Below are 23,281 nucleotides of genomic sequence, written 5' to 3'. Positions count from 1 at the left end.
TAATGTGTGGAGCTCTATCTCTGCTGTTAATGTGTGGAGCTGCATCTCTGCTGTAACGTGTGGAGCTGCATCTCTGATGTTAATGTGTGGAGCTGCATCTCTGCTGTAACCTGTGGAGCTGCATCTCTGCTGTAACCTGTGGAGCTGCATCTCTGCTGTTAATGTGTGGAGCTGCATCTCTGCTGTTGATGTGTGGAGCTGCATCTCTGCTGTTAGTGTGTGGAGCTGCATCTCTGCTGTAACGTGTGGAGCTGCATCTCTGATGTTAACATGTGGAGCTGCATCTCTGCTGTTGATGTGTGGAGCTGCATCTCTGCTGTTAATGTGTGGAGCTGCATCTCTGCTGTAACGTGTGGAGCTGCATCTCTGATGTTAACATGTGGAGCTGCATCTCTGCTGTGAGTGTGGAGCCAGGCTTCCTGGCCAGGGCAGGACCAGCTCCTGCACAGGCAGTTGGAACAGCACAAGTTGGAGAATCGGCTTCATCCTGCTCCTGCAGACAAGCACCAGGAGCTGCCTCACCTCCTGCTCTGCAGCAGCCGCTCTGGAGGTGCCAAATCTTCCTAACTTGGACCTTAACTTGCTCCATAGAGGTGAGGTTCCCTCCTCCTCTCCATGTTCCAGCACTCACGTCTTGTACTTGTTCCTCTTCTATCAAGCAAAAGCCTCCAGTGTGGTCCTGCTCCCTGGCATCACCACTGCCCATGTCTGCAGGAGCTGCTGGTACCGCCAATGATGGAACTGTGAGGTTTGACTTAATATTTCCTTCCCCATGGCTCTGTCCAGCCACAGCGTGACCTGCTCAGCTCCCAGTCCTGCTCCTAGAGCCTTGGCTCTTCATGGCCCTCCTGATGCTCTGTCCCTGTCCAACCTGAACACACAGACCCACACGAAGCTCTGCCCTCAGCGGACCTGGGAATTGATTGACTCTCATGTAATAAATGCCTCTAAAAGTGAGCAGCGTGGATGTCTTGTAGTGGGAAGTGCTGCTTCTTCACCGGGGTGCAGGGGATTCCTCACTGCATCCCTCACCCCTGTCCCTGATGCCTTCCAGGGAGGGTTTCCTCAGCCCAAGGCTGGGATGGGCAGGTGGGAGGTGATGGTGCTGATGCTGATGCCTCGGAACAAGGGATGCGGAGCTGGCCCTGCTTGGCTACCCCACAGGGTTTGGGCACACCAAGGAACTCAGCTGGACCTGAGCAATTCTCTAAGCCCATCTGGACTTCTGTTACTGTGAGAACAATGAGCAACAAACTGCTGTTTCAAGATGTTTTGGGGCTGCTTCTTGTGGCTGAGGCTTGTTCTCTGGGCATCCAAATGGGCAACATCAAGCAAAGCCCCACAACTTGAACTTGCTGCCGTAGGTTTGCTGTTGTGGAAAGGCTGCAGAGGCTCGGCCAGCCCCTGGGCCATTGCCCCGCATCCCTCCTCCAGGCTGTGGGCACAGCTCTGCTTCGGTGACCCCCAAACCACGCCAGACGTGGGCTGGGAGGCACAGATCTCCCCATCCATCAGCCGGGGCAGCCCCATCTCTGATCCCAATTGAGCACTTTGGAGAAATGGAACCTTAATTTCTCCTTGTTCTCATGGTTCCCTGGAGCAGGGGGTAATCGCTATGGTGAGAGTTGCCAACGCTGCGTCTCTGTGTAACGGGAGTGTGAGCGGATCCTGTCATCAATAGGGCTCGTGCTCGGGGCACTGGGATGGGGGAGCCTGTGCCCATCATCGGGAAGGGCTGCACCGGAGCTTGTGCTCACTTTGGGAGCTGAAGAGCCTGTGTCCCACCTGCACGGGTGAACGTGGCCAGCACCGGCGTTCCTGTGCTCCGCTATGGCTTCACCCCAGGTAGGACTGAGACCTGCTCGGCTTTGGGGTCTCCGCTGCCCAAGCTCAGCCCAGGAGGGCAAAGACAAGGGATGCGTTAAGAGGAGCCCTGAGGCCTCGCAGCCGCAGGCAGGGGCCGGTGAGCGATGGCGCAGGCCCACAAGGGAGCAGGAAGCCGTTCGGGGCAGGCTCCATCTTCGCAGCCATCGCTGGTCCTGTGGCTCTTGGGGTCCTGCATCGGGTGCTTTGGGTCCGCGTCCCCCCCCGGGTGCCTCTGCAGGACCCATCCAAACCCTACCAGGGCGGGAGCTGAGCCCCGGGGCTGCAGCATGAGGGAGGCGGCTGCGCTTGTGCCATCGGAAAGGGGAAGTGCTGAGAACGTGGAGCCGGAGGCCCCGGTGCCGCTTCCCCCCTGAGCCGCTGCTCCTCGCCCCTGCTCCAGCATCGGGATGAGCCGGTGATGCCAGCGCGATGCCCGCAGCCATCGGGGTAAGTGGAGCTCGACCCAAGAGCCCTGGGGCTGTCGCTTGTCTCCCTCCAGTTCCTGGTGAGGAAGCAGCTTCTGTGGAAGCCCTGGGTGCATTCAGCCTCCTCCATGCGTGTGTGTGAGCTGGGGAGCCTCAGCCTGCAAGGTCGGGGTTTAATCAGGGCTGGATGAGCACCAAAGGCTTGCAAGGACGCCTCGGTGCTGGGTTCGGGGGTCTGGGTCCCCCCAATCCTGCTCTGAGCCGCCCACCCCAGCACCACGCACCCTGCCTCTTGTGGAGGGTGAAGCAGAGGGGATGTGGGGAGGGTTTTGGGCAGGCGATGCTGTGGGGTTTGTGGCCAGGGGAGGGAAATGCTCTTCACCACCGCGCCATGGAGGTGCCTGTGGCTGTTCCCAACCCGGCTTCACCGTAAGCAAGGGGTGGGGAGCGGAACCTGGATCCAGCCTGGGCTATGGGGTTCGTGCTGATGGGGAGCAGGGGCTTGGAGACCTCAGGGTGAGGGGTCTCATCTCTTGGAGCAGTTTGGAGATAGCTCCCACCCGCCTCCATGTGCGGGAGAGCTGGGAAGGGGTAGGGTTAGGGGCCCTTGGCAGGGGATGGGGACGGGCTGAGAGCTGCAGGACGGGAGCTGATGGGGATGAACAGGGTCTTGTGCCTTCCCTCGCAGAGGCTCTGCAATGGTGCTTGATGCAGAGGTGCAAACACCAAGTCTTTCTCTGTGTTGAAGGTGAAGGTGATGCCCCTGCAGATCTGCCCTTAAGGTGCTGGCTTGGCAGGCTGACAGCTGAGAGCATGAATGGAGCAGGGAGGCTTTGCCAGAGAGGGGAAGGAGGTTGCGGCGAACACAGCTCCTGTTCTGCTCCCATCCACAAGCCTCCAGCAGCCTTCAGGGCTTGCTTTGCGCTACGGGGCCACTCATCCCCTCCCCAGCCCTGCTGTGGGAAGCCACTGGACGCAGGTGGGAACGCCAGGGACCAGGAATCCCTCCCTGGCCACAGCTCCCATCAGCTGATGCTTCTGACAAAACACTTGGCTCCTGCACTCCCCCCTTGGCAGCCCCTGGGCTGCCGCCTGCAGCGCTGCCTTAGACCGCACCGGGCTCTCCACCGGCTGCGCTCCGAGCTCTCTCCTCCTGCCCCTGCCCGGGGTTACCCCGTGCCCGCGGCTCCCAGATGTCAGACTCGCTGCTCAACCACTCCTGGCCGTCGTTCTCCAAGCGCTGGAAGAAGAGGTGGTCCTTTAAGAGAGGTAACGGCCTCGTGCATAGGGAGCTGGGCTGCTGCAGGGCAGGCAGGAGAGCCTGGGTCCCCCTGCAGAGCGTGGCTGTGGGTGCACCCCTCTCTAGGGAGCACTGCTGGGGTGTCGGTTAACGCTTCTCCTCCCGTTCCGTCGTCTTTTCAAGGCAAAGAAAGGCTTTGAGGAGCCGGGTAATGGGTTAAACATCGGCCTCCTGGTTTTGTAATACAGCTTGCTCCGTTGCTGCCAACGGAGGTGCCGGTGCCTGCGGCTGCCCAGCGAGGGCTGAGCCTTGTGTTGAGTTTGGTGCTTGAGCAGATGCTGGGGACAGGATCCCTCCGGTGCCTTGAGCAGAGCCCTGCGTGCGCAGCACAGCCCGAGCTGAGGGGTTTGTGTGGCACTGGTTGAGCAGCGCTGGGGTGGGCAGCAGGGATGGGGATGCCAGCAGTGGTGTGAGTTCAGTCCCAGTGCAGTGCCCTGCCTTGGGAAGAGGGGCTTGAGAGGCCTGGGAAGATGTTTGCATCCGGGAGGATGTGGAGGCTGCTGTCCCTGCCTGCAAACACCGCCCTCAGGCCTTTGGGTACCTTTATCTATGGTGTTAGACCTCTCGATGCTCTTTATCCTTCATTGCCTTCACCCCCTAAAGCTGTCCTCCGATATGGATGTGCAGAAGACCCAGATCCGAGCTGAACAGTCAAAGGAGGATTCATTCAGAGCAGGAGGCAGGGGCTAATCTGTGAGGAGCCCCGAGCAGTTCCCCTGAGCCCTGCTGGGCCATCCCAGTGCCGTGCTGGGGTTATGATGGGCTCACTGGGCAGGCTCAGGTGAGGCACGAACCAGGGCAGGCACTCACTGCTTCGAAGGCAGTGGAGCCCTCTCCTCCACCTGCACTTTGTGCCCCTGGGGTTTGCGCTGCGGAGGAAGCTGCCCAGTGCCTTGGAGAGCATCGGAGGGGCTCAGAACCCCTCTCATCCTCACCGGGCCCCTGCTCCCGTTCCGCTGCCCTCGGTGCCCCAAAGCCCGGCCCCATGCACAGTGATAAGGCAGGCAGCCGCCAGTGCAGGGTGTGAGGCACTGGGCACCTTTATCTGCTCCCCTCCTCCCTCCGGAGCCAGCCCCACCGCTGCCACCCGCCCATGCACTGGGGCCCACTGGGGCATCCGCTTCTGGCACCTGCAGTGATGCCCATGGCCCCCGGTACCCGGCAGGGTGGGAGGTGAAGGGCAGCGGGTGCAGGGCCAGGAGGAGCTGGCACCGGGTGTGTTTCTTGCCCCGTGATGCTCTCTGTGGTTTCCCAACTGCCTCTACCCCCCATTGCCAGGAAATGCCCTCACACCCTGCTCCTTCCTTCCTCTTGGGATCGCTTTTCACGTAGCAGAACCGAGCGGTGCCTTTGTCCCGCCACGTTTGGGGTGGCCTTTCCCCCATGGACACGCAGGGTGCTTTGATGTTTGGAGGAGGTGAAGCGCTCCCATCACTGTTTCCTCTCATGTTCCCTCTCTCAGCATCACCCTGCACCGAGCACTGGAACAGGCCCCTGAGGCTGGGCCACTGCTTGTTCCAGCGCTGGGTGCGTTGATGCTGCTCCTGCCAGGACCCCCATGGGCTCATCCCCAGTGACCAGCCTGGCCAAGGGGAATCAGGCGGTTGCAGGAGGGAGGTTTTGACTCCAGGTCCGAACTGGAAGTGTTCAAACTCAGGTCCCAGGGCTCCAGTTGCAGCAGCACAGAAGTTTCCTTCCTTGGGACAAACCAGCTCCGGGGGGCAGATCCCACTCTCCCCACAGCATCACAACCCCGAGACTGTCCCTTTGCTGGTGCCTGTCACTGCTCCCTTCCTCCCTCCCCACATAGGAGCCCAGCCATCACGTTTTGCCCGCAGGGAAGCCCTGGCAAAGAGCAGCAGAGCTCCCCTTGTGCGCAGGGACCAGCTCTGCCCTGGGAATTCCTCTGCTGAGGCTGCTCCCTGCAGCAATAACCTTTTATGGTTCCTGGCCAGAGGCGAATTAAGCAACTGCAATCCCTAATCTGCTTTGTGTCCTCCTCAAGCAAACAGCATCTGCTCTTGGAAGGGTCACTTCATCATCCCAGCTCCAGTGGAGGTGACTGCTGCCAGCGCCTGGGGAGATGTGATGCTCCGTCCCCTTCACCATCGTGGTTCAATGGAGCATGGGTGCTTCTGGAACACAGAGTCCAGGAGACTCAAAGGGGTCCAGGGTTTGCCTTCCTATACGAACCTTGATCTTAGGGATGTTCAGAGCCCCCCCGGACCTGCCTCTTCCCTATGTGTGTCCCCGCTGGTCCTTCCTTGCTCACCACACCAGCACCTGATGCCCGAACGCCTTTTGCCCCCCCCAGCAGCTCCCCCTTGCCCAGCATCCCCTCAGCTCAGCTCCCCACATGCTGCCAGCCCAGCATCAACCAGTGGAGGTGCCAGCCGCAGGGAGCCCTCCACCGTCCCCTCTGGTGCTCGCACATTGCCTAAAAAGGCCTCCCCATGGCTGGAGCCCTGCGTGCTCCTCGTGCTGCCGCCCTGCTCCCCAGAGCCCTGATTTATCTCCTGTTGAACCGCGGTGTCTGAAGCCTCCGGGCAGGATTTAAGTCCTTTGGTGGGGCTGGAGGGGGTCTGCTCACTGCAGCCGATGCCTCGGCCGGCTCCTGAGCCCTGCGCAGGCAGAGCACAGGGGATGTTTTCCAGGCCTCCCAATTGCTGACTCTGGTCCAGGGATCCCGTTCCCAGCTGCAGCCTGGAGCGTGGTGCAGGCCCAGAGCAGCCTTGGTGGGATGCTTGGGAGGAGAAAGCTCTTTGGCTCAGCTAAAGCTCAGGTCAGGGCTCTGGCTGCTGCCTCTCAGCTCTTTGATGCCTTCTCTGTGCACAGCTCCTGCTGCAGGGGATGCTGAGAGCAGGGAATCTCCGTTCCCTTCTTTCCCTGGGTGCGCTCTACCCTAGCCTTCATCCCAACCTGTTTTAGGGGCTCTCAGTGGCTTTTCCTGCCTGCTGACTTCTTTGCCTGGTGTTTCCCACAAGCTCCTGCCACAACCTCTGCTGGTTCAGATGTGTGTTCGCTCCAAGACGCTGAGGTTTGATTGCAAGTTAAAGGGAGGCAGTGCAGGGGCATCTGTGGAAAGCAGAAGGTGATGCTCAAGAGTCTGCCCGTTGATCATTATGGAATCATAACCAGGCAGAGCTGCAAGGCTCTTCTCCATCACAGCTGAATCAGTCTTCTGCTGACTTCCTACACTACACTGTAGATAAGAGCTCTTCAGTGGTAACTTGGTTGAGATTTTAGAAGCACTAAACTAGCGTACACAATAAGCTAAATGGATCCCTATCTGTAAGTAAGCACTTCAGAGTGCTGTTTCTTCCTCTTTTTTTCTTCCTTGTGCTTTAGAGACTGAACCATTTAAAGGGTTTTGTCTATCCATGAACAATGCCTTGTGAAGTGGGTTCCCCAACCTTGCTGGAGAGCCTGTCCCAAACTTCCCCTGCTCTTAGAGCTCAAACCCCCTTACTTAAAGTAGTGCCTTCACAGATGCTTGCTTTCTCTATTATTCATAGACCCCCACTTGACATGACTGCATGCATTTAAACACCCCAAACGCTCCTTGAAACCCAAACCCTGGCACCTGCAGCATGCAGCACGATGCAAGGACCAAACCTCCAAACCCTCCCAGCATGTTCACTGCTGCTTTCTTCCAGTTGGCACCGGGGAGTTTGTGGCTGCATCCCTCAGCACTAAAACCCAGGGCAGGATGCGAGGTTCCCAAGAGGGTGGCTTTTAACAGCATCTTCCTCGTGTTCATGGGTTTATGCTTGGCTTTCCTGGAGCATGATGGCTTTCTAGCAGTTTCTCACTGGTTTTTACCCCATTGGATAGATAGGGTTGCTCACAACCTCTTGCTATAGTTCTCTGTATCCTCAGACACCCACGACTGGTGCTTTGCCCAACAGCCTGGCTGTTGTCCGTCCGCCTCAGCTGTGTGTATCCCGAAGGAGCCAAAGGCCTCCTTGAGTCATGCGATGCTTTAGAGATTGTGGCTAAGGTTTACTGTGTGTAACTCAGCTGGACCATCCACTGGACCACGAGGCACATCCAGACCTTTGCTTGGTTTCTCAGTGGGTTATCAGATGGTGCACGGCACGCTCAGGTTCCCACTCCTGTGTGGGGAAAAGCCACATGAGTGAGTGGCACCGGGAGAATGATGTGCTCCCACTACTGTGTCACACTCATGTGGCTCCAATCTGGCCTCCCAAAGCAGCATCCCTTATTGCTTACAGGTGAAAACAAAATCACTGTCAGTATTTTTACTCACAGATGTCAATGTCTAGAACAGCCAAAACCAGTGTTTCGAACAATATATTCCAGTATCTGAAGGGGGTATATAGGGATGCTGGGGATGGACTCTTCATTAGGGACTGTAGTGGTAGGACAAGGGGTAATGGGTTCAAACTTAAACAGGGGAAGTTTAGATTGGATATAAGGAGGAAATTCTTTCCTGTTAGGGTAGGGAGGCACTGGAATGGGTTGCCCAGGGAGGTTGTGAATGCTCCATCCCTGGCAGTGTTCAAGGCCAGGCTGGACAGAGCCTTGGGTAATATGGTTTAGAGCGAGGTGTCCCTGCCCATGGCAGGGGGGTTGGAACTTGATGATGTTAAGGTCCTTTCCAACCCTGACTATTCTGTGATTCTATGTTCCAAAAGGGGCTTAGCTCTTGTCTTTCACTGTACTCTGCAGTATAGAACACGCTGCAAGGGTCTGTCCGGGATGCTGCAAGCCCGGATTGAGGGATGATGCTAGGGAATCCCTGCTCCAGATTCCTGCCCCATCAAGGTCCTGAGGCTGCCTGGCAATGCCTGTCTGCAAGGGGCAGGGGAACAGAGGGCATGTGGAGCATTTCAATGCTGCCTAATTCCACCTCCCTCCTGGGGCCTTCTGTGTCTTGCAGGGTCTGACTGCAAGCCATGCTTACGGGAATTCACCGACCGCAGCACCCCTCCTTTGGAGAGTCACAGCCCCAGAAGGTTCCTGCCATCCCTGACTGCTGAGGATGACACCTTCTGCACCAGCATGGCTGAAGAAAAGGCAAGTGTCCCCTTCCCTTCTGCTGCCTCAGTGCGAGGGTCAGCAAACTGCATGGTCACATTCAGAGTGGTGGAGTTACAATGGGGGAAAGGAATCGAGCCAGATTATCAAGGAACATAAGGTTACATTGCTTTTGCTGCTGGGGAAAACCATACCTATGTGCTTCCTATTGGTGCTGGGGGTCTGGAGGCAAACTGCACAAGGTCCTGTAGCCAACCCAGCTGTGGGGCTGCGAGGTGCAGTGGGGAATGCTGCTATTAGGAAGCCTGGAAGACATGAGAAGGGAAAGAGAAGCAGCTCTAGCTTTGTGTCCCCTTCGCCTCCCCCTGCATCCCCAGGCTCTCAGCTGGGATCTGAGCACCCAGGCTAAGCTGGCACTGCCTTTGCAGGAGGACTCCTCTTCCACAGAGCTGGATGTCCCCGCAGCTGACTCGCACAGCAGCACTGAGGATCTGCTCTCGGACTCGGCGCTCCATGGCACGGAGTATTACAGAGACCTGGGGCTCCTGAGCCTGCCAATTGCCAGCGCAGCACCAGAACAAGCAACCCAGGCTGTGTCTGCCCTCCGCCTCCTGCAAGAGAGAGCAGGGGCTCCGAGCGCGGTGTCCGTGGAGGTCGCTTTTTCCAACCCCGTTTCCTGCCCCGTGCGTTACGGGGAGGCCGACTGCCGCTTTCTCCACAAAGAAGATGGTACCAGCACTTGGCAGGGTCCTGCAGAGCCAGACGAGGAGCTGGACCTGCAGGAGGCTGAGGAATCCTTCCCCACGCTGGTGAGATCCATGTCGACCTCTCGGAGGCACAGCTGGGAGAGCCCTTTATCACCCGTGGACTGCAAGCGCAGGTACAGCAGCACCGTGAGCAGGATTGGAGATGGGTGGTCCAGCGATGCTGTGGGAGGCTGGAGTGATCGCATCACTGTCAGCATCTGCCAGAGCAGCTACACATCTACTGCTCGTGTTGGGTGGGATGGGAGGAGCAGATGCTAAGGGAGCAAGAGGCTTTAATGTCTCCTTGGCAGCACCCGGTCCTTGGGTGGGAAAAGGATCTCTCATCTGGGAGGGCACATTTGAGCCTGGAGGGAACCTTGAACAGCATCAACCACCCTGACGGCCCCCATCCTCTGGCTCCAAGGGAACTCTGCCCATCCCAAAGGGATTAAGAGAGCTCTTACAAACCCTTGTTCTTGTCCGTGACTCACCTTGGTGGGGTCTGTGCCTGCAATCACGCAGTCTCCCCTGGCCTCCACGTGGCTGCAGGCATTGGGCTGGGAGCACTTTCCAGGCCTGGCATCACTGCTGTCCTGTGCTCCTGCCACACGAATGCCTTGGGCTCCAGGTTCCCACAGGGATGCTTCCCCTGCTGACCAACATATTGATCTGCCAATGACTGCAGTCAGGTGCAAGCCAGCAAGGGCTATTTTTATCTCTCCTCCTTATAAGGTACCCAAAAATCATCTCAGCCTGAGATCCTGGCAGTTCTTTATCAAGCCCAGACATGGGTTCTCAGCCCTGATGTTGATCATTCCCAGTTTATGCTGTGTAACAGCAGCACAGAACAGCTGTCGCTGTCAGGGGGTTCAGTCCCCTCCAACACGAGTGAGCACAGGGCCAGGGTAGGGGCACCCTCCCCATGTCCCCTAAGCAAATGCTTCCTGCAGCCTGTCTCTGGCAGCAGGGATGAAGTGGCAGTGATCTGCAGACACAACCCATGCACACAGTAAGATTTTCCACTGGGCTCCATGCATCGCTTCGCTCCAGTGTTGTTGGCACTGGAACAGCACTTGGCATTCAGGAAACCACTGGGGGAGCTGGTCCACCCCTTACTTCCCACAAGAGGATTTCTTTTCCCTTCCTTGAAGCTGGGCCCCGGTGGGAGCAGGGGCTGTGATGTGATGCTCCAGTGATGGATAGAGGACAACATCTGCCATTTCTGAAGGCCCAGAGGGACTTGCCTGGTGCTGCAGCTAACAGGGCAGCAGCTGCTGTCTCAGGGGTTGCTAAGAGAGCAGGGAGAGCCACCCAGCACCAAACATCCCTGCTGATGATGGAGCCCATACACAGCAGCCACAGAAGCCGTTTTGAACAGGCTCAGGTCTTGGTGTCCAGGCTGATGCTTCCTGGTGTTTCCTCTTTTGTGTGCCCACTGTGGTGGCCCTCCTCATCCCAGTTGAATGAGCTCCTCAATGCCCACTGCAAGGGCCCTGCCGTGCCCAAAACAATGGATTGGCTCTGCTAAAGTGGCTTGTTCCTCTTTCTGGATTAGGTTCAGCCTGGATGCCACAGAGATGGGCAGTGACCCAGAGCAGGAGGCCACGGAGAAGGGGACCCCATCCTGCCCGCAGCCTCGCGTGTCCCTTCAGCTGCCCAAAGGGGACCTGGAAGCCTGGAGCAGCAGCAGGGGGAGCACGGTGATCAAAGTGGAGATAGAGCCACTGCAGCTGAGCCCCACCGTCAGCCCTGCCTTGGAGGAGGTGGTGAGTGTGCCAGGGCTGTGTGCACTGAAGTCAGCATCCCCAGCCTTGCATCTTGCCAGCCGTGCTGAGCCCCACTGGAGGCTCCCATGGGGCACAAAGCATCAAAGGTATCCTTGACTTTTTACCTCTCCAGGAATGCGGCAGCAACAGGAAGAGGTTGAGGTCCAAGTCTGTCCCATCAGGTGGTGAGGCCGTTGTCTCCCTTCAGACACCTCGCAGCCTCAACCCTCCTCTTCCAGCCGTGGAAGGTCGGTATAGGCTATAGGTACAGCATTGAAGGACTTCAGGGGTGGTGAGGCACTGGAATGGGTTGCCCAAGGAGGTTGTGAATGCTCCATCCCTGGCAGTGTTCAAGTCCAGGTTGGATGAGGCCTTGGGTGAGATGGTTTAGAGCGAGGTGTCCCTGCCCATGGCAGGGGGGTTGGAACTTGATGATCTTAAGGTCCTTTCCAACCCTAACTATTCTATGATTCTATGATTCTATGATTATAACCTGGAGATGGAGCCTCACATCCTCCACCCTCCCCTTCTACATGGTCCCGGGAGCTCCTGAAATAAAGCCAAGCTGACTTTGAATCTGATCCTGGCTTACAGGACAGCCCAAGCTTAGACATGCGTATCCCCAGTGACACATTGCCCTGCAGCCTCTCTATGGCTGGTGTCTTGGTCACTCCTGACTCACACAAAGCAAAGATGCTTTCCTAGGCACAAAAGGCACTGCTTCATCTGCCTAGGTTTAAATGTGCCCTTTCTCCTGTGCCCCAAAGAACGGGGCAAACATGGTCTCTGCACAAGGCCTCTTCTTACAGCAGTGCCCTTAACTAACCCACCGTGCACAGCTGGCAGGGACAGGCTTTGGGACAAGGCTGTCAGCTTCTCCTTTCTGCACTGGAAGCTGAAAAGCCGTAGGCAAACAGAGGCACCTTTGCTCCTGTAAACCTCATTCTGGCCTTCTCTGTGCTGCTGGGATCCGTTCACCAGTGAGGAGCCCCAGAGCAAAGTGCCCAGAGTGGTTAAGAGCCTGGGAAGTGGAGGGGAAGCTGTCATGGGGAAGGTCTCTGGGGTGGCATCAGCTCCTAGCCTCCAGCAGCAAGCAGGATCCTTGGGGGTTTATGTAATACACACTGCAGAAGGGAGGGGTAACACAGGAAAGCGATGCTGCCTTCGCCACGCTCACAGATGTGCAGTGCAGCCTTTTCCTCCCTAACTGCTCCCATCACTTCTCCCTCCCACTAAAGGCAGAGGGGGAGCCCAGCAAGATTCATGGGGTCCAGTGGCATAGCTTGCAACACGGTGCAAACAAAGGCAAACCAGGATCCCTGATGAGAGTGTTTTGTGTTCCAGCTATTCAACCCCCTGCCCTGGAGATGCTGGAGAAGGACCACGTGTCCCCAGACCATGTGTAGGTATCATTAGTCCTGGCTGTCTGCAGATGGTGGAGATTCTTGAGTATATCTGAGCTTCTGGAGATGCAATAGCAAAGGAGATCCCACTCCATGCTGGGGCACAGCGGAGGAGTTGGTCATAAACCAGCACCTGATGGTTTGTGGAGTGCAGCGTGTCTTTGCAAGGACATTTTCTAACCCCTTGCTTTTCTTTTGCCCCATCCTTGGTAGGCTAATTGTCCAGCAGGTACTTCAGGAGCTGAAATATTATCATGGGTAAGTGTGGCTGGGAGAGGGATATGCATGGGGAGGTCACCGATCTACCTAGGAGCCACACACCACTTCATCCCCTGAGGGGCAAATCCCCAGGGTACCAGAATCACTGCATTCCTCCAGTGAAACCAGCATAGCATCATGAGGAGAGGTAGCATCTCACCTGCCTCTCCTGTAGCTCTTAACGTGTTCCTGCCCCATCTCCCAACATGAGCCTTTCTGCAGACCCAGATTCTGCTCTTGTGTCCTTTGCTGAGGGTCTGATGTCTTTTCCCCACACAGGGCGAAGCAGAGGGCGCGCGTGCAAGACGGCAGCGATTCCTCCCAGCAGAACCTCACCTGGTTTGAGTTCCTGTCTAATGAGTAAGTGACACAGAGGGTAACCCATGCACCTTTTATTCCCAAAGCAGGCTGATTTGGAGCCTGCCTCTATAAAGCTCCACTGCCCTGCTAATACTGTGTGCAGGGTAGAAACACAGAATCACAGAATGGTTCAAGTTGGAAAGGACCTTAAGATCATCCAGTTCCAACCCCCCTGCCATGAGCAGGGACACCTCACACTAAACCAGGTCACCCAAGGTTCTGTCTGACCTGGCCTTGAACACTGCCAAGGATGGAGCATTCATAACTTCCTTGGGCAACCCATTCCAGTGCCTCAGCACACTTACAGTAAAGAACTTCTTCCTTATATCCAATCTAAACTTCCCCTGTTTCAGTTTGAACCCATTACCCCTTGTCCTACCACTACAGTCCCTAATGAACAATCCCTCCCCAGCATCCTTATAGGCTCCCTTCAGATACTGGAAGGCTGCTATGATGCTGGTACCTGCAGTGGTGCAGCCAGAACTGGGGCCTTGTTGTGCACAACACTGAGCAAAAAGAGACAGCCTCAAATGACACACATAATTGGACCTTTCCGCTCTGTATTTGCAAGCCTGCAATGGCAGGAGTGATGCTAAACTAGATGCTCCAGGAGATATAAAGCTCAGAGATGGAGTCCTAAAGTCACGCTTCAGGTGAACTTCATCCGTGATCTCCCTGAGCTGTGCTTGGCCACTTCCCCTTAGTTAAGAGGTTTCTGGTCTTGTTTCAGGAATGAGGAGAGTGGAAAGAGCGATAAAGCAGAGAAAGGCACGAAGGTGATGCGACGCCTGAGTTCCCTGCGGAGCCGAGTCACCGGGTCCTGGCAAAAGGAGAAGGTGAGTGAGAGATGCTGGATTTGGGGAAGAAATTGTTGAGGTCTTCAATAACAGTGGGGATCTGCCCCAGGGACCAGTAGCGAGGTTTTGCCTGTGCTGTGATGCATTGGACAGGGTGATCCCTGCCTCTCAGCCTACCTTGATCCAGGGCACGTCCTGGCTGTTCTCCTGCTCTCTTAGCACAAGTAGTGCAGACCAAGAGAAGAGCCCTTTGCCTTCATGACTGCCTGGATCACTCTTACTGTGGCAAGGAGGGGAGCCTGCAGGGCACCATGGGCTGCAGGGCACCGTGGGTCCCTGCTTTTCACCAGACATGGACCAGAGGGACTGGCCCAAGCCTTAGGAAGGCATCTGGGAGAAGCACTGCCACCCCAAAGGCTCAGGCACAAAGGTGCCCACTGTACTTGCAAGGAACGTGTGGGCAGTGCAAGGGCAGTAACAGAGCTGAGGGGTTTCTTTTCTCTCCTTCCAGGGTAAGAACAAAGAGCAGCCAAAAGACAGAGAGAAGGAGAAAGAGCCAAAGGAGCCGAAAGAAAGGTGGAAAGAGATCAATAGGCACCAGCTCGTGCCCGGGGTTTTCTCCAGCTGCACCAGCTGCTCTCTGTGTGCCAAACCCCTTGTGAATAAAAGTGCTCTGCAGTGCCTGAGTGAGTATGGCTCTGGCCCAGCCTGGCTGCAGCCTGCTCCCCAGCCTCCCCTCTGGCCCTGGCATTCCCCTGCCCAAAGCAGCCTCTTGGATTGCTTCACTTTTCGGCTGCCTTGGCTGTACCCAGCACCCTGCTTGGCCTGGCTCTTTCTCCACATAGTCAAAATGAGCTCAGAATCCTGCCTGGCAATAGTTTACCCTCCTTTTCTTTGGCCACTGAACCGTTTCCCACCCCTTCCCCGCAAGGAGGATTCCAGGTCAACTTTTCCTTTAACAACTTCTATTTTTCCTCCACAAAGCTCTGCTTTGCCCAAGCAAATATCCGTGCTGCCTGAGGGAAGCTGGATCCTTTAGGCTGCTTTTCACAGCTGATGTGATAAGTCAGCATCTGGCCTATGCATGGGCACAGAGCATCCAAACCTTTACTAACTAACACAAAGCGGTGCCTCCCAGCACCTGCATGGGTGAGACTGTTGCTTTCCAGATGTAAGCTGCTCCTTTGGCAGTGTGCATGGGACTCTGTCCTCCTACCACATTCACTGCGGCTTTGCTGCATGGCTTTGGCTGATGGACGAAGCCTGTCCCTCCTCTTTGGGGCAGGTACTCAGAGCACTGGAGAACATTTTAATTCTCAAAGGATTGTCTTTGGGCAGAGAAAACCTCCTGGAAATGAGCTCTTTCTCTACCCTGCATCCTCAAGCAATGCTCGCTCTCCACTAAGAGGGTCTCAGAGGCTCTTAAGGTCAGTAAAACCTTCTTGGGACACGGAAGAACTGGCTGCCCTTGGACATGTGCTGTGAAAAGCCTATTTTCCCTTCAGGCTGGCTGAAGGGAAATGAGAAAGGACCACAGCTAATAGCCCTTGGCTGTTAGTGAATGTTTTTCAGGTGTCACAGCAAAAAGCAGGAGGCAGGGAGCTGAATAAGAGCAAGTGCTGTGTGGATGTTAAGAGATAACCCAGATGTTACAGGAGGAGGCAGTTGTGCCTTGTCAATCCTGCCTGAGGAGCCTCCTAGCAGAGGCTCTGTTTGCGGTCCTGCACGCTGCTGTACATCTAAACCTGGGAGGATACAGATCGTGATGCCCAGAGCACCAAGAGCCTGGAGCTGTGCTCGGTGTGGTCCTCTGAGGTTATTGCTGGTGTGAGTGCTTCTCTGGACAACTGCTATGGAGATGTGTGGAGTGTGAGGAGCTGGAGCTAGCTGTCACAACAGGAGAAAGGCTCATCATATCGTTAATCCTAATTGCATGGGGGTTGGACATGAGTTATTGCAACTTTGACCTTGTTTCTCAGCCCTTCTGTGAGGAATCTGTGCTCTTGACTCCTGCTAACATTCAGGAGAAACCCTCCAAGGTGGCTGAGGCTCTGTTGTGTGTTTGTGGCTCTGCGACATCTCCTTTGGCTTGCTGGGCTGCCCGGGGATGTGCTGCCCAGGCTAACGTGGGAGCTCCCTTTGCAGTGTCTTGAACTGAGGCCCACCAATTGGGCAGGGTACTGAGATGTTCATTAAGATCAATGTCCTGTCTGTGGTTAGATCCGGACCAGGACTTATGTGGCAGCCGTCAGCCTGAGGGTGCCTGTATTTGGATTATGTTGGGATGAAACCTTTGTGAGCTGCTTCGTTGGCTCCCGTTAGTGCCATTCGGAGCTGTGTGTGGCTTCTGGAAGCGAGCTCCAGGGCCACCGTGTAGCCATAGCGGCACATTCACCTCTCTGATGCGTGATGTTCTCATTCACGCTGATGTGTGAGCTGCTCAGTGGGGGCTGTAGCTGCTGCCAGGCCATGTGGCTGCTCCTCTTGTTTTCTCTGCACGGACTCGCATTTCACCATCGGTACCCTTCGGCGCTGGGCCAGCTCTGGGTCCACCTCCTGGTCAGGTGCTGCTGGTTGGATCTCCGTGGTGGTTTTAACTGCAGCACCACCACGCGGTGCAAGGCAAAGGCGGAAAGAAGACAAGAAAAGGTGGTTAAAGAAAGGGATGAGCTGAAGCCGGGGGAGGAAGGATGGGGAAATGATTGGGAAGCCTGGGGTCTTTTCACTGTCAATCGACACAAAAGGTCTGGTAGCTTCCATGGCTGTGATGAAATAGAGAAGCGAGAGCTCTTCATAAAGTAACAGCGGGAGGAATGCTGCTTTTAGCTCAGAACCAGGAATCATTGCTCTGCTACAGATGTGCACATGTGCTGTGAAGGTGGGCAGCCCAAGCAGCCCTGTGCGTGGCAGCTCGTTTCCCTCTCCCACCCGATCCCTCCCATCCATCCTCACACGCAGTCAGCCAGGGAAGGAGGCTGTGGTGTGGGTCCAGGGTACGGATGCAGGAGAGCTTCTGCAGCTCCAGTTTCTGAGTCTCACAAATGTGATGTCTGGAGCCCGCCAGGGATGAGAACCAGAGCGGAGTGATTGCAGGCACTGGGCTCTTGACAGCAGTGGCCACCCAAACGTCACTGTTCTGTAAACTCTGAGCTGTGAGCCTCTAGCTTTATCGTTCACCTGGAAATGGAGAAAGCTCCTTTTGAGCCTTCGCTGTCAAGCGTGGAGAAGGTTTTGTGTCTAAATTAATCCTCTCTTATAAACACGCTTCTAGAGTTTATGCAGCAGGAGTTAGATGAGTCCCAGCACAGCCCTGACAGGAGGAGAGCTCTCCAAGCGGGCTGTGCCATGGAGCTGAGCCAAGGATCTGCTGTTGGAATACAGAGGGCAGGAGGATTGCTTCCCCCCTAGAGACTTGGGCTTGAGCACTGGGGTAGAAGTGGGTCTTCTACATCTTTTTGTAGCTGAGAGTTGTATCTCTATTACCCTATGAGGAAAGTAGGGAGGTCAGATGGACCAGACTCTTCCAAAGGAAGCCTGTAGCCACAACGAAAGTGTTTGCTAGGCTTCAAGTTCTTTAAGAGAAGGTGCTCAGTTTGATGAATCCTAATACAGGTTATCCCACACACTGGATTGTCCACTTGTCCTAGGCTGACCCTTGCTGGCTGCGTCAGTATGCAGTGTGATTTATAACAAGTTGCTGTAACAACCAGTGTCCAGGACCATTTCCATTCAAACAGCAGTTCTATGGGTAGATGGAGGACATGGCTCTCTGCAAGGCAAACATCCTCCACCATGCTGCTTGTTCTGTAAGGAAGGGAGGCCACAATGGCTTTCGGTTTGGACTTCAGGATGAAATTCACCTCTCACTTGGCACTTGTGCCCCGATGCTTTTGCTTTTAGTATTCCCAGAGCAGCACCAATAAGCTAATATGGGAAAGAGAGTTTGAGCTTTATAGTAAGCAGGAATTACTTTTTAACCTGAAAATTTCTGCTCGTAGCCCACCCCAAGTCCTGATAAATCCGAAAAGCAGCAGGGAACCTGGAACTTTGCATTTCTGGAGAGAGATGCAGCTGCCAAAAGGCTTCTGTGGCTGGGGGGGGAAGGAGGGAGAAAGGCTGTTTGGTTGCTGTAACATGATGACAGTGATAAATGGACTGGGAGTCCCACTTGGAAGACGCTTTAGAAGAGGAAAACTGATGACTACACTATTCTCAGTGCTCCTTTTCTGCTTTGTGTATCTGGGCAGCTCTGCCTTCACCTGGAACATCTCCACCGTGCAGCTCACAAAACCTCAGCATCCTGTCCACTTGGCTGCCTGACAGTACCGCACCTGCAACCCGTTCAGTCAGGACTCTGCTGTTACTGCAGAATGACGCAGGATTAGAAGGCCGGTGCTCAACACAAACCTAGCTCTAAGCTAGAGCCTCCCAGCTGGTTCCCGTGCCAGGCTTTGCGCTGCTTTTGTGGAGATGCCCCGGGGCCAGCAGCACAAGCACAGCGCGTTCTCTGCGTGGCAGCTGTAGTTGGGCAATCTGCAATGCTCTGCTTTTATTCCATAGCAAAGCACAAAGCTTGAAGCGCCGGAGGTTGAATCAGTCACCAAGTGACAGCTGTTTGCCCCAAAACCACTTTCTTTAAGGATTGTTTCCCTGTAGTGCTGAAAAGCCCCAGTAAACTGGGACCGAATTGGATTTAGCTCTGTACAGCAGTAGCACAAAAGGCATCAATTCTGAACAGCCTGCGACTATAAGCCAAAGAGGAGAAAGAAATCAGGTCCCAGCGCAGAAGCCAGAGATAAGATTTGTCCCATGGTAGCCTAGGATTTGAGCCCGTTTCCAACCCAAAATTGCAGCAGCAGCATGGGAAAGCCGCGAGGTGGGTTTGGAAAGGGCGGCGTTGCTTTGTAGCCGCGTTGCTTCCAAGCTGGATGTTTACGATCTAAACCAAACCGACCCGCTGTTAGAGCTGCAGACCCTCGGAGGGAAGGTGCCACGCTCACAGTAAGCCCCAGCACGAACCCCGCGTTAAAGCTGCCGTTCGGGATGCTACAGCCACCGGGCGCTACCGGACGGCAGCCCCCCCCCCCCCGGGTGGGAGGTTGGTATCGCCCGGGACACGGGACGGGGCTGGCGGCTCCCCTGCCCCAGGGGCGAGCCCACGGCACAGCGTGGGGGGAGATGCGGCCGAGCTTCCCCTCGGTGCCGCGCAGGCGCAGCACCCGCTTTTCCCTTTCGCTTCCGGGACACGGAGGCGTTTCCTGTTGCTGTGGCGGCGGCTCCCGGGCCCGAGAGTGCAGCCGGCGGCTCCCCGGGGACTCCGGTAAGAGAGCGGGCTGTCAGCGCCCCCGCCGGCGCCCCGAGCCTCGGGCCCTGGCTCCCCGCTGCGCCCTCCCCTCCCGGCAGCGGGGGGTCCCCTCCCCGGCGCAGTGGGGAGGCCGCGGCTCCCGGTGCCTACGGCGGGGCAGCGCCAGGCCTGTGCTGAGGGGGGCTCTGCGCCCCCTCAACGCAGCGCCGGGGTTGGGGGAACACGGAGTTTTACCGTCCCTTTCGTGACCCAGCCCTTGGGGTTTGTGGCTGTCCCGACGGGAGCAGCTCCAGGTTTAAGCAGGGGGACAGGGTTGTGGAGATGCAGTCTTCGTCGTAGAAACCCCTTTGGAAGGGCTAAGGAAGGAGCTGGAATAGCGCTGGGAGCGTGAGGAGGGCAAGCTGGTGAAGCCGGTTGGCTTCATGCCACAGCTTGAGTCTGAACATCCTTAGGGAAATGATCGTGGAATCCTGTGCCTCGTCTGCTTGGTGGTTACATGCACAGCACCAGGGCTGCAGCAGCGGGAGAAGTCTGGGAAGTGCGTGAAAAGGGCTTAAATGTGTTAATTAAAATGGAAAAGGTGAAAAGTTCTCCTTACCCACAGTAGTGATGATTGACCTGTTTTAAATACTCCACAGCGCTGGCGTATTAGGGCGAGGAGCAGGACATGGAATCAGACTGGAAGTTTAGCTCACTTGTGCTGGAAGGGGAAGCCTGGTAGGAGCTAGGAGTGGTGATGGATTTTGGAGGAAGGGAGGGGAAACAGGGAGTGATTCGAACAAAAAGCTTGGTGAGATGACCCTGGTGCCGTATTTGGGTTTGCTGCTTTCATAAAGAATCATAGAACGGTTTGGGTTGGAAAGGTCCTTAAGATCATCCAGTTCCAACCCCCCTGCCATGGGCAGGGTCAGCTCACACTAAACCGTGCCACCCATGAAGCAACGTTTTTGAATCCTGTTTGGAGATTTTGTGTTGTGGTTTCGTTACTGTAGCATCTGTGTCAAACCAAGCCGCTCCTCAGCTCTGTTCTCACTCCGCTTTTCCATTTGGCTTGCTTGCTTTATTTCTTTATAAAGCCCAAAGGTTATAGTTTCTCTTTGGTACAGTAAGAAAAAGAACCCAAACCCATGGAGCAGGGCTCTCAAACAGGAGCCATCAGACACTGTGTGTTGTAGTTCCACCTAATGTTTACCTATGAAATGTTTTACATACCTTTTATGATGGTCATAGTTGCTGCTTCAGTTCTGTAGCGTTCCTGGAGACTGGGGGAAGGGTTCAGCAGGGGACAATTGAAATGGCACTGGGATTGCTTGTCGGATACCATGTGGATTTTACGTTGTGTTGTTTAAAACCCAGAAGCATCACTTGTTCAGTTTGGGTTTCTGTGCTTAAAGGGTCCACCAGAACCTGCAGTGCTGGGAATGACACAACCCCACCCCCCATCCGTCCAGCTGATATTTTGACAATAAAACCAGATCCAGGGAGAAAGTAATTATAGGTTGTTTTGGAGACAGAGGAATGCTTTAACAGGGAAGCTGAAACTTGATAATTTAGTGGTGTTGCTCTCTTGCGTGGCCTGGCTCTGTCTCAGAATGTGAAGCATCCCATCACCCTGCACCCTTCCACTTTAGGGTTTCTGCCTCTGTGTAATTAGGCAAGTTAGCAAAACAAGTAAACATCGGTCCCCAAAGCCACTAGGACAAAGTTAAATCTGCCCCGAGATTCTGGAGATACCTGACCTGGATTCACCGAGTACGGAAGCTTCACGTTCCACTGAAGCTCCTCCTCTTTCCTGAGGAGGTTGAGCACAAAGTCACCCTGCTTTTTCTGGAATGCTGTAGCAGTTGGAAGCGTTCCTCAGCTGTTGTGTTGTGTGTGTATTTATGTATAAATTCAGGTTTTGTATTCTGTATTATTCATATGCAAGTTGTTTCCTTTGTCAGCTTAAGAGAGAGGAGTTACCTAGTATTGTGTAAGGAAAGGGGAAGAGGTTCTCTCTGATCCCTGAAGCATCAGGTGTCTGAAAAACAGGAGAATTATTAATTTCCCAAGAAAACTATTTAGACCCTGGTGCTTTTATGTTGGTTGGATTTAACAGGTTGTGAATATATCCTTAGCATTAAAACAGTGCCTGAATCCCTTGTATCATTAGAATCACCATTAAAAGGTGTCCCTGCCTGAACTTAGCTCTGTCATTTGAAAACACAAAGCCCCCCATATATTTGAGGGGTGGGAAAGGAACATTAGTCCCATTTTAGATTAATCATAACCTATCTGTCTTTGTAGTTGTTTGCAAATGGCCTCTCAAGAGTTATTTTATTGGGCAGTACTGTTCCAGACCAAAGGTCAGGGTCATAATACTCATAATTTCTGGTGACTCAGAGATTTGTCCTGGAATCCAATTCTGGAAGACATTTGTAGGACATTGCCAATGTCTGATCCACAGGAAGGCATTCCAGCTGGGGGAGAAAATGTATTTGCCTGCCCTTTTCTAGGAGGTTCATTGCCCTCTTGCATAGTGTGGATCAGGGTTATGCTCTTGGGCATCGTAATGTGTTGTCCAATAAAATGCTCTCAAGTTGTAAATTAGTCTCTGTGAGCCTTTGGGAAAGCATCTCATTAATAAGAAAAGGGGGTTTTATACTGCCAGATATTAATTTTATTGCCCTCAATGGTGAACAGGATCTTTTATGACGTTTATGAGCCTCTTAAGTACTTCTTTGCTGGATGAGGCCCATGTTTCAATTAGTCTATCAATGAGCAATAGGCCATTGCTGGCATTAGCCCATGCAGAACCCTTCAGAGGCAGTGACAGTCTGTAATAAGCAGATGTGGGATATTTAAGCCCAGAAAAAACCCAGGTGGGTTTGCTTAATTTTCATGTTACTGCTTTTGTACCTTTAGCTCTGATAGTGCTGGTCCTGTCCCCATCTGGTTAAGGTAACCCAAGTCCTTGGACCTTCAAGGTGTGTAGGCAGTTTAACTGATGTTCTCATTTGCTTGAATGAAATCCTTTGCAGGGTCTGGTTTTCCCTGACAAATTACTCTTATTGCCCTTCCAGTGAGTGATTGAGGGAGGAGAAACGGAAGAGCCTTGGCAGCTCCTAGTAATAATGTAATAATAAATATATATATAATATATAGAAATAATGTAATAGTAGATACATATATAATATAAATAAATAAAGCTCATAATAATAATACAATAATAATAACATACCTGGAAAGGTATTTTTCTCAAACTGTGCTTCTCCAGTTTGAGAAGAGCTTGCCAACATAACTGCCCACTTCACTATTGTACCATCCCAAATTCCTGATCAGAATAAGACCAAATGCTACCAGTGACTGATGGTGCAAAAATACTTTCCTTGCCAGTTTTGAGTTTACCAGAGCTTCTTTTCTTTGGATGCCTTTCTAAGGTTAGATATTTATTATTTCTATACCCCTCTCACAACCCTTTATATGAATCTCTGCTCTTAAATATCAGTCTCAATGTGTGCAGGTTCCCTTTACTTCTTCACCGTCCTCTGCCCTTCATGCTTCTCTTTGCCGTTTTCTTGACCCCTGCAGTTCTCTAATGCTCAGTTCAGAGATGCTGGTCAGAAGAGTAAAGAGATCTTACAAGCCAAAAAAAGAAGGGAAATTAAACTCACAAGTATTCAAAGCTTGTTCTCATCTGTAATCGGAGTGTGCTTGGTTCAGCACTGTCTGCAGCAGTGGTTGAATAGGGAAAGCCAGTGTATTTTATCAAAGGAAGTATGCTTGTAAAACAGGCTGATTCTTCTGGCAGTTTTCAGAATTCTCTTCTTATGTGGGCAAAAATAATGCCCCTGGAAATCATTCAGCTCATTGCATTTCAAACAGTCTCTTAGAGAATCAAGTCCTTGGGTTCGGCGGCAGTTTTATGAGGCTATTCTGGAGCATCTTCCTGTTTTCTAGTATGTTCTCTTCTGTTGTGTCAAGAATCTCTCAGCAGCATAGGAAGCTATTAAGTATGTCAGCTGAGTAAGTGAAAAATGCCTACCAAGAGGGATATAAGCTGTTACGTTTAACA

General features: G+C 54.0%; 2 protein-coding genes across 8 annotated transcripts in view; one reads left to right on the top strand and one right to left on the bottom strand.

The window, feature by feature from the left end:
• PEX11G (peroxisomal biogenesis factor 11 gamma) overlaps nucleotides 1–23,281 on the bottom strand; it is a 343,872-nt gene that overhangs the window by 277,593 nt on the left and 42,998 nt on the right. The gene's annotated exons all lie outside the window — the stretch shown is intronic.
• The window catches only part of ARHGEF18 (Rho/Rac guanine nucleotide exchange factor 18), a 45,411-nt gene continuing 25,582 nt past the window's right edge, over nucleotides 3,453–23,281 (top strand). For 2 of the 7 annotated variants that reach the window (XM_061352904.1, XM_061352821.1), the window contains exon 1: nucleotides 19,169–19,242. Coding sequence is in view for 3 of the 7 variants with exons in the window: in XM_061353067.1 (XP_061209051.1) it covers nucleotides 3,485–3,560; nucleotides 8,495–8,631; nucleotides 9,021–9,472; nucleotides 10,894–11,104; nucleotides 11,238–11,352; nucleotides 12,449–12,506; nucleotides 12,721–12,765; nucleotides 13,045–13,125; nucleotides 13,856–13,961; nucleotides 14,434–14,608 (1,456 nt within the window). In the remaining 4 variants the exon portion in view is untranslated. Of the gene's footprint in view, nucleotides 3,561–8,494; nucleotides 8,632–9,020; nucleotides 9,473–10,893; nucleotides 11,105–11,237; nucleotides 11,353–12,448; nucleotides 12,507–12,720; nucleotides 12,766–13,044; nucleotides 13,126–13,855; nucleotides 13,962–14,433; nucleotides 14,609–19,165; nucleotides 19,243–23,281 lie in introns of those variants that run through there. The other 5 variants (XM_061353067.1, XM_061352556.1, XM_061352646.1 and 2 more) reach the window with 5 other exon arrangements.

The sequence above is a fragment of the Neopsephotus bourkii genome, unplaced genomic scaffold (assembly GCF_033783945.1).
Source record: "Neopsephotus bourkii isolate Nb327-2 ecotype Australia unplaced genomic scaffold, CSIRO-AGI_Nbou_v1 NB_2, whole genome shotgun sequence".
In the NCBI taxonomy this organism is placed as follows: domain Eukaryota; kingdom Metazoa; phylum Chordata; class Aves; order Psittaciformes; family Psittacidae; genus Neopsephotus; species Neopsephotus bourkii.
Note: the sequence above shows the minus strand (reverse complement) of the source record. Positions and strands in the feature narration are given on the sequence as shown.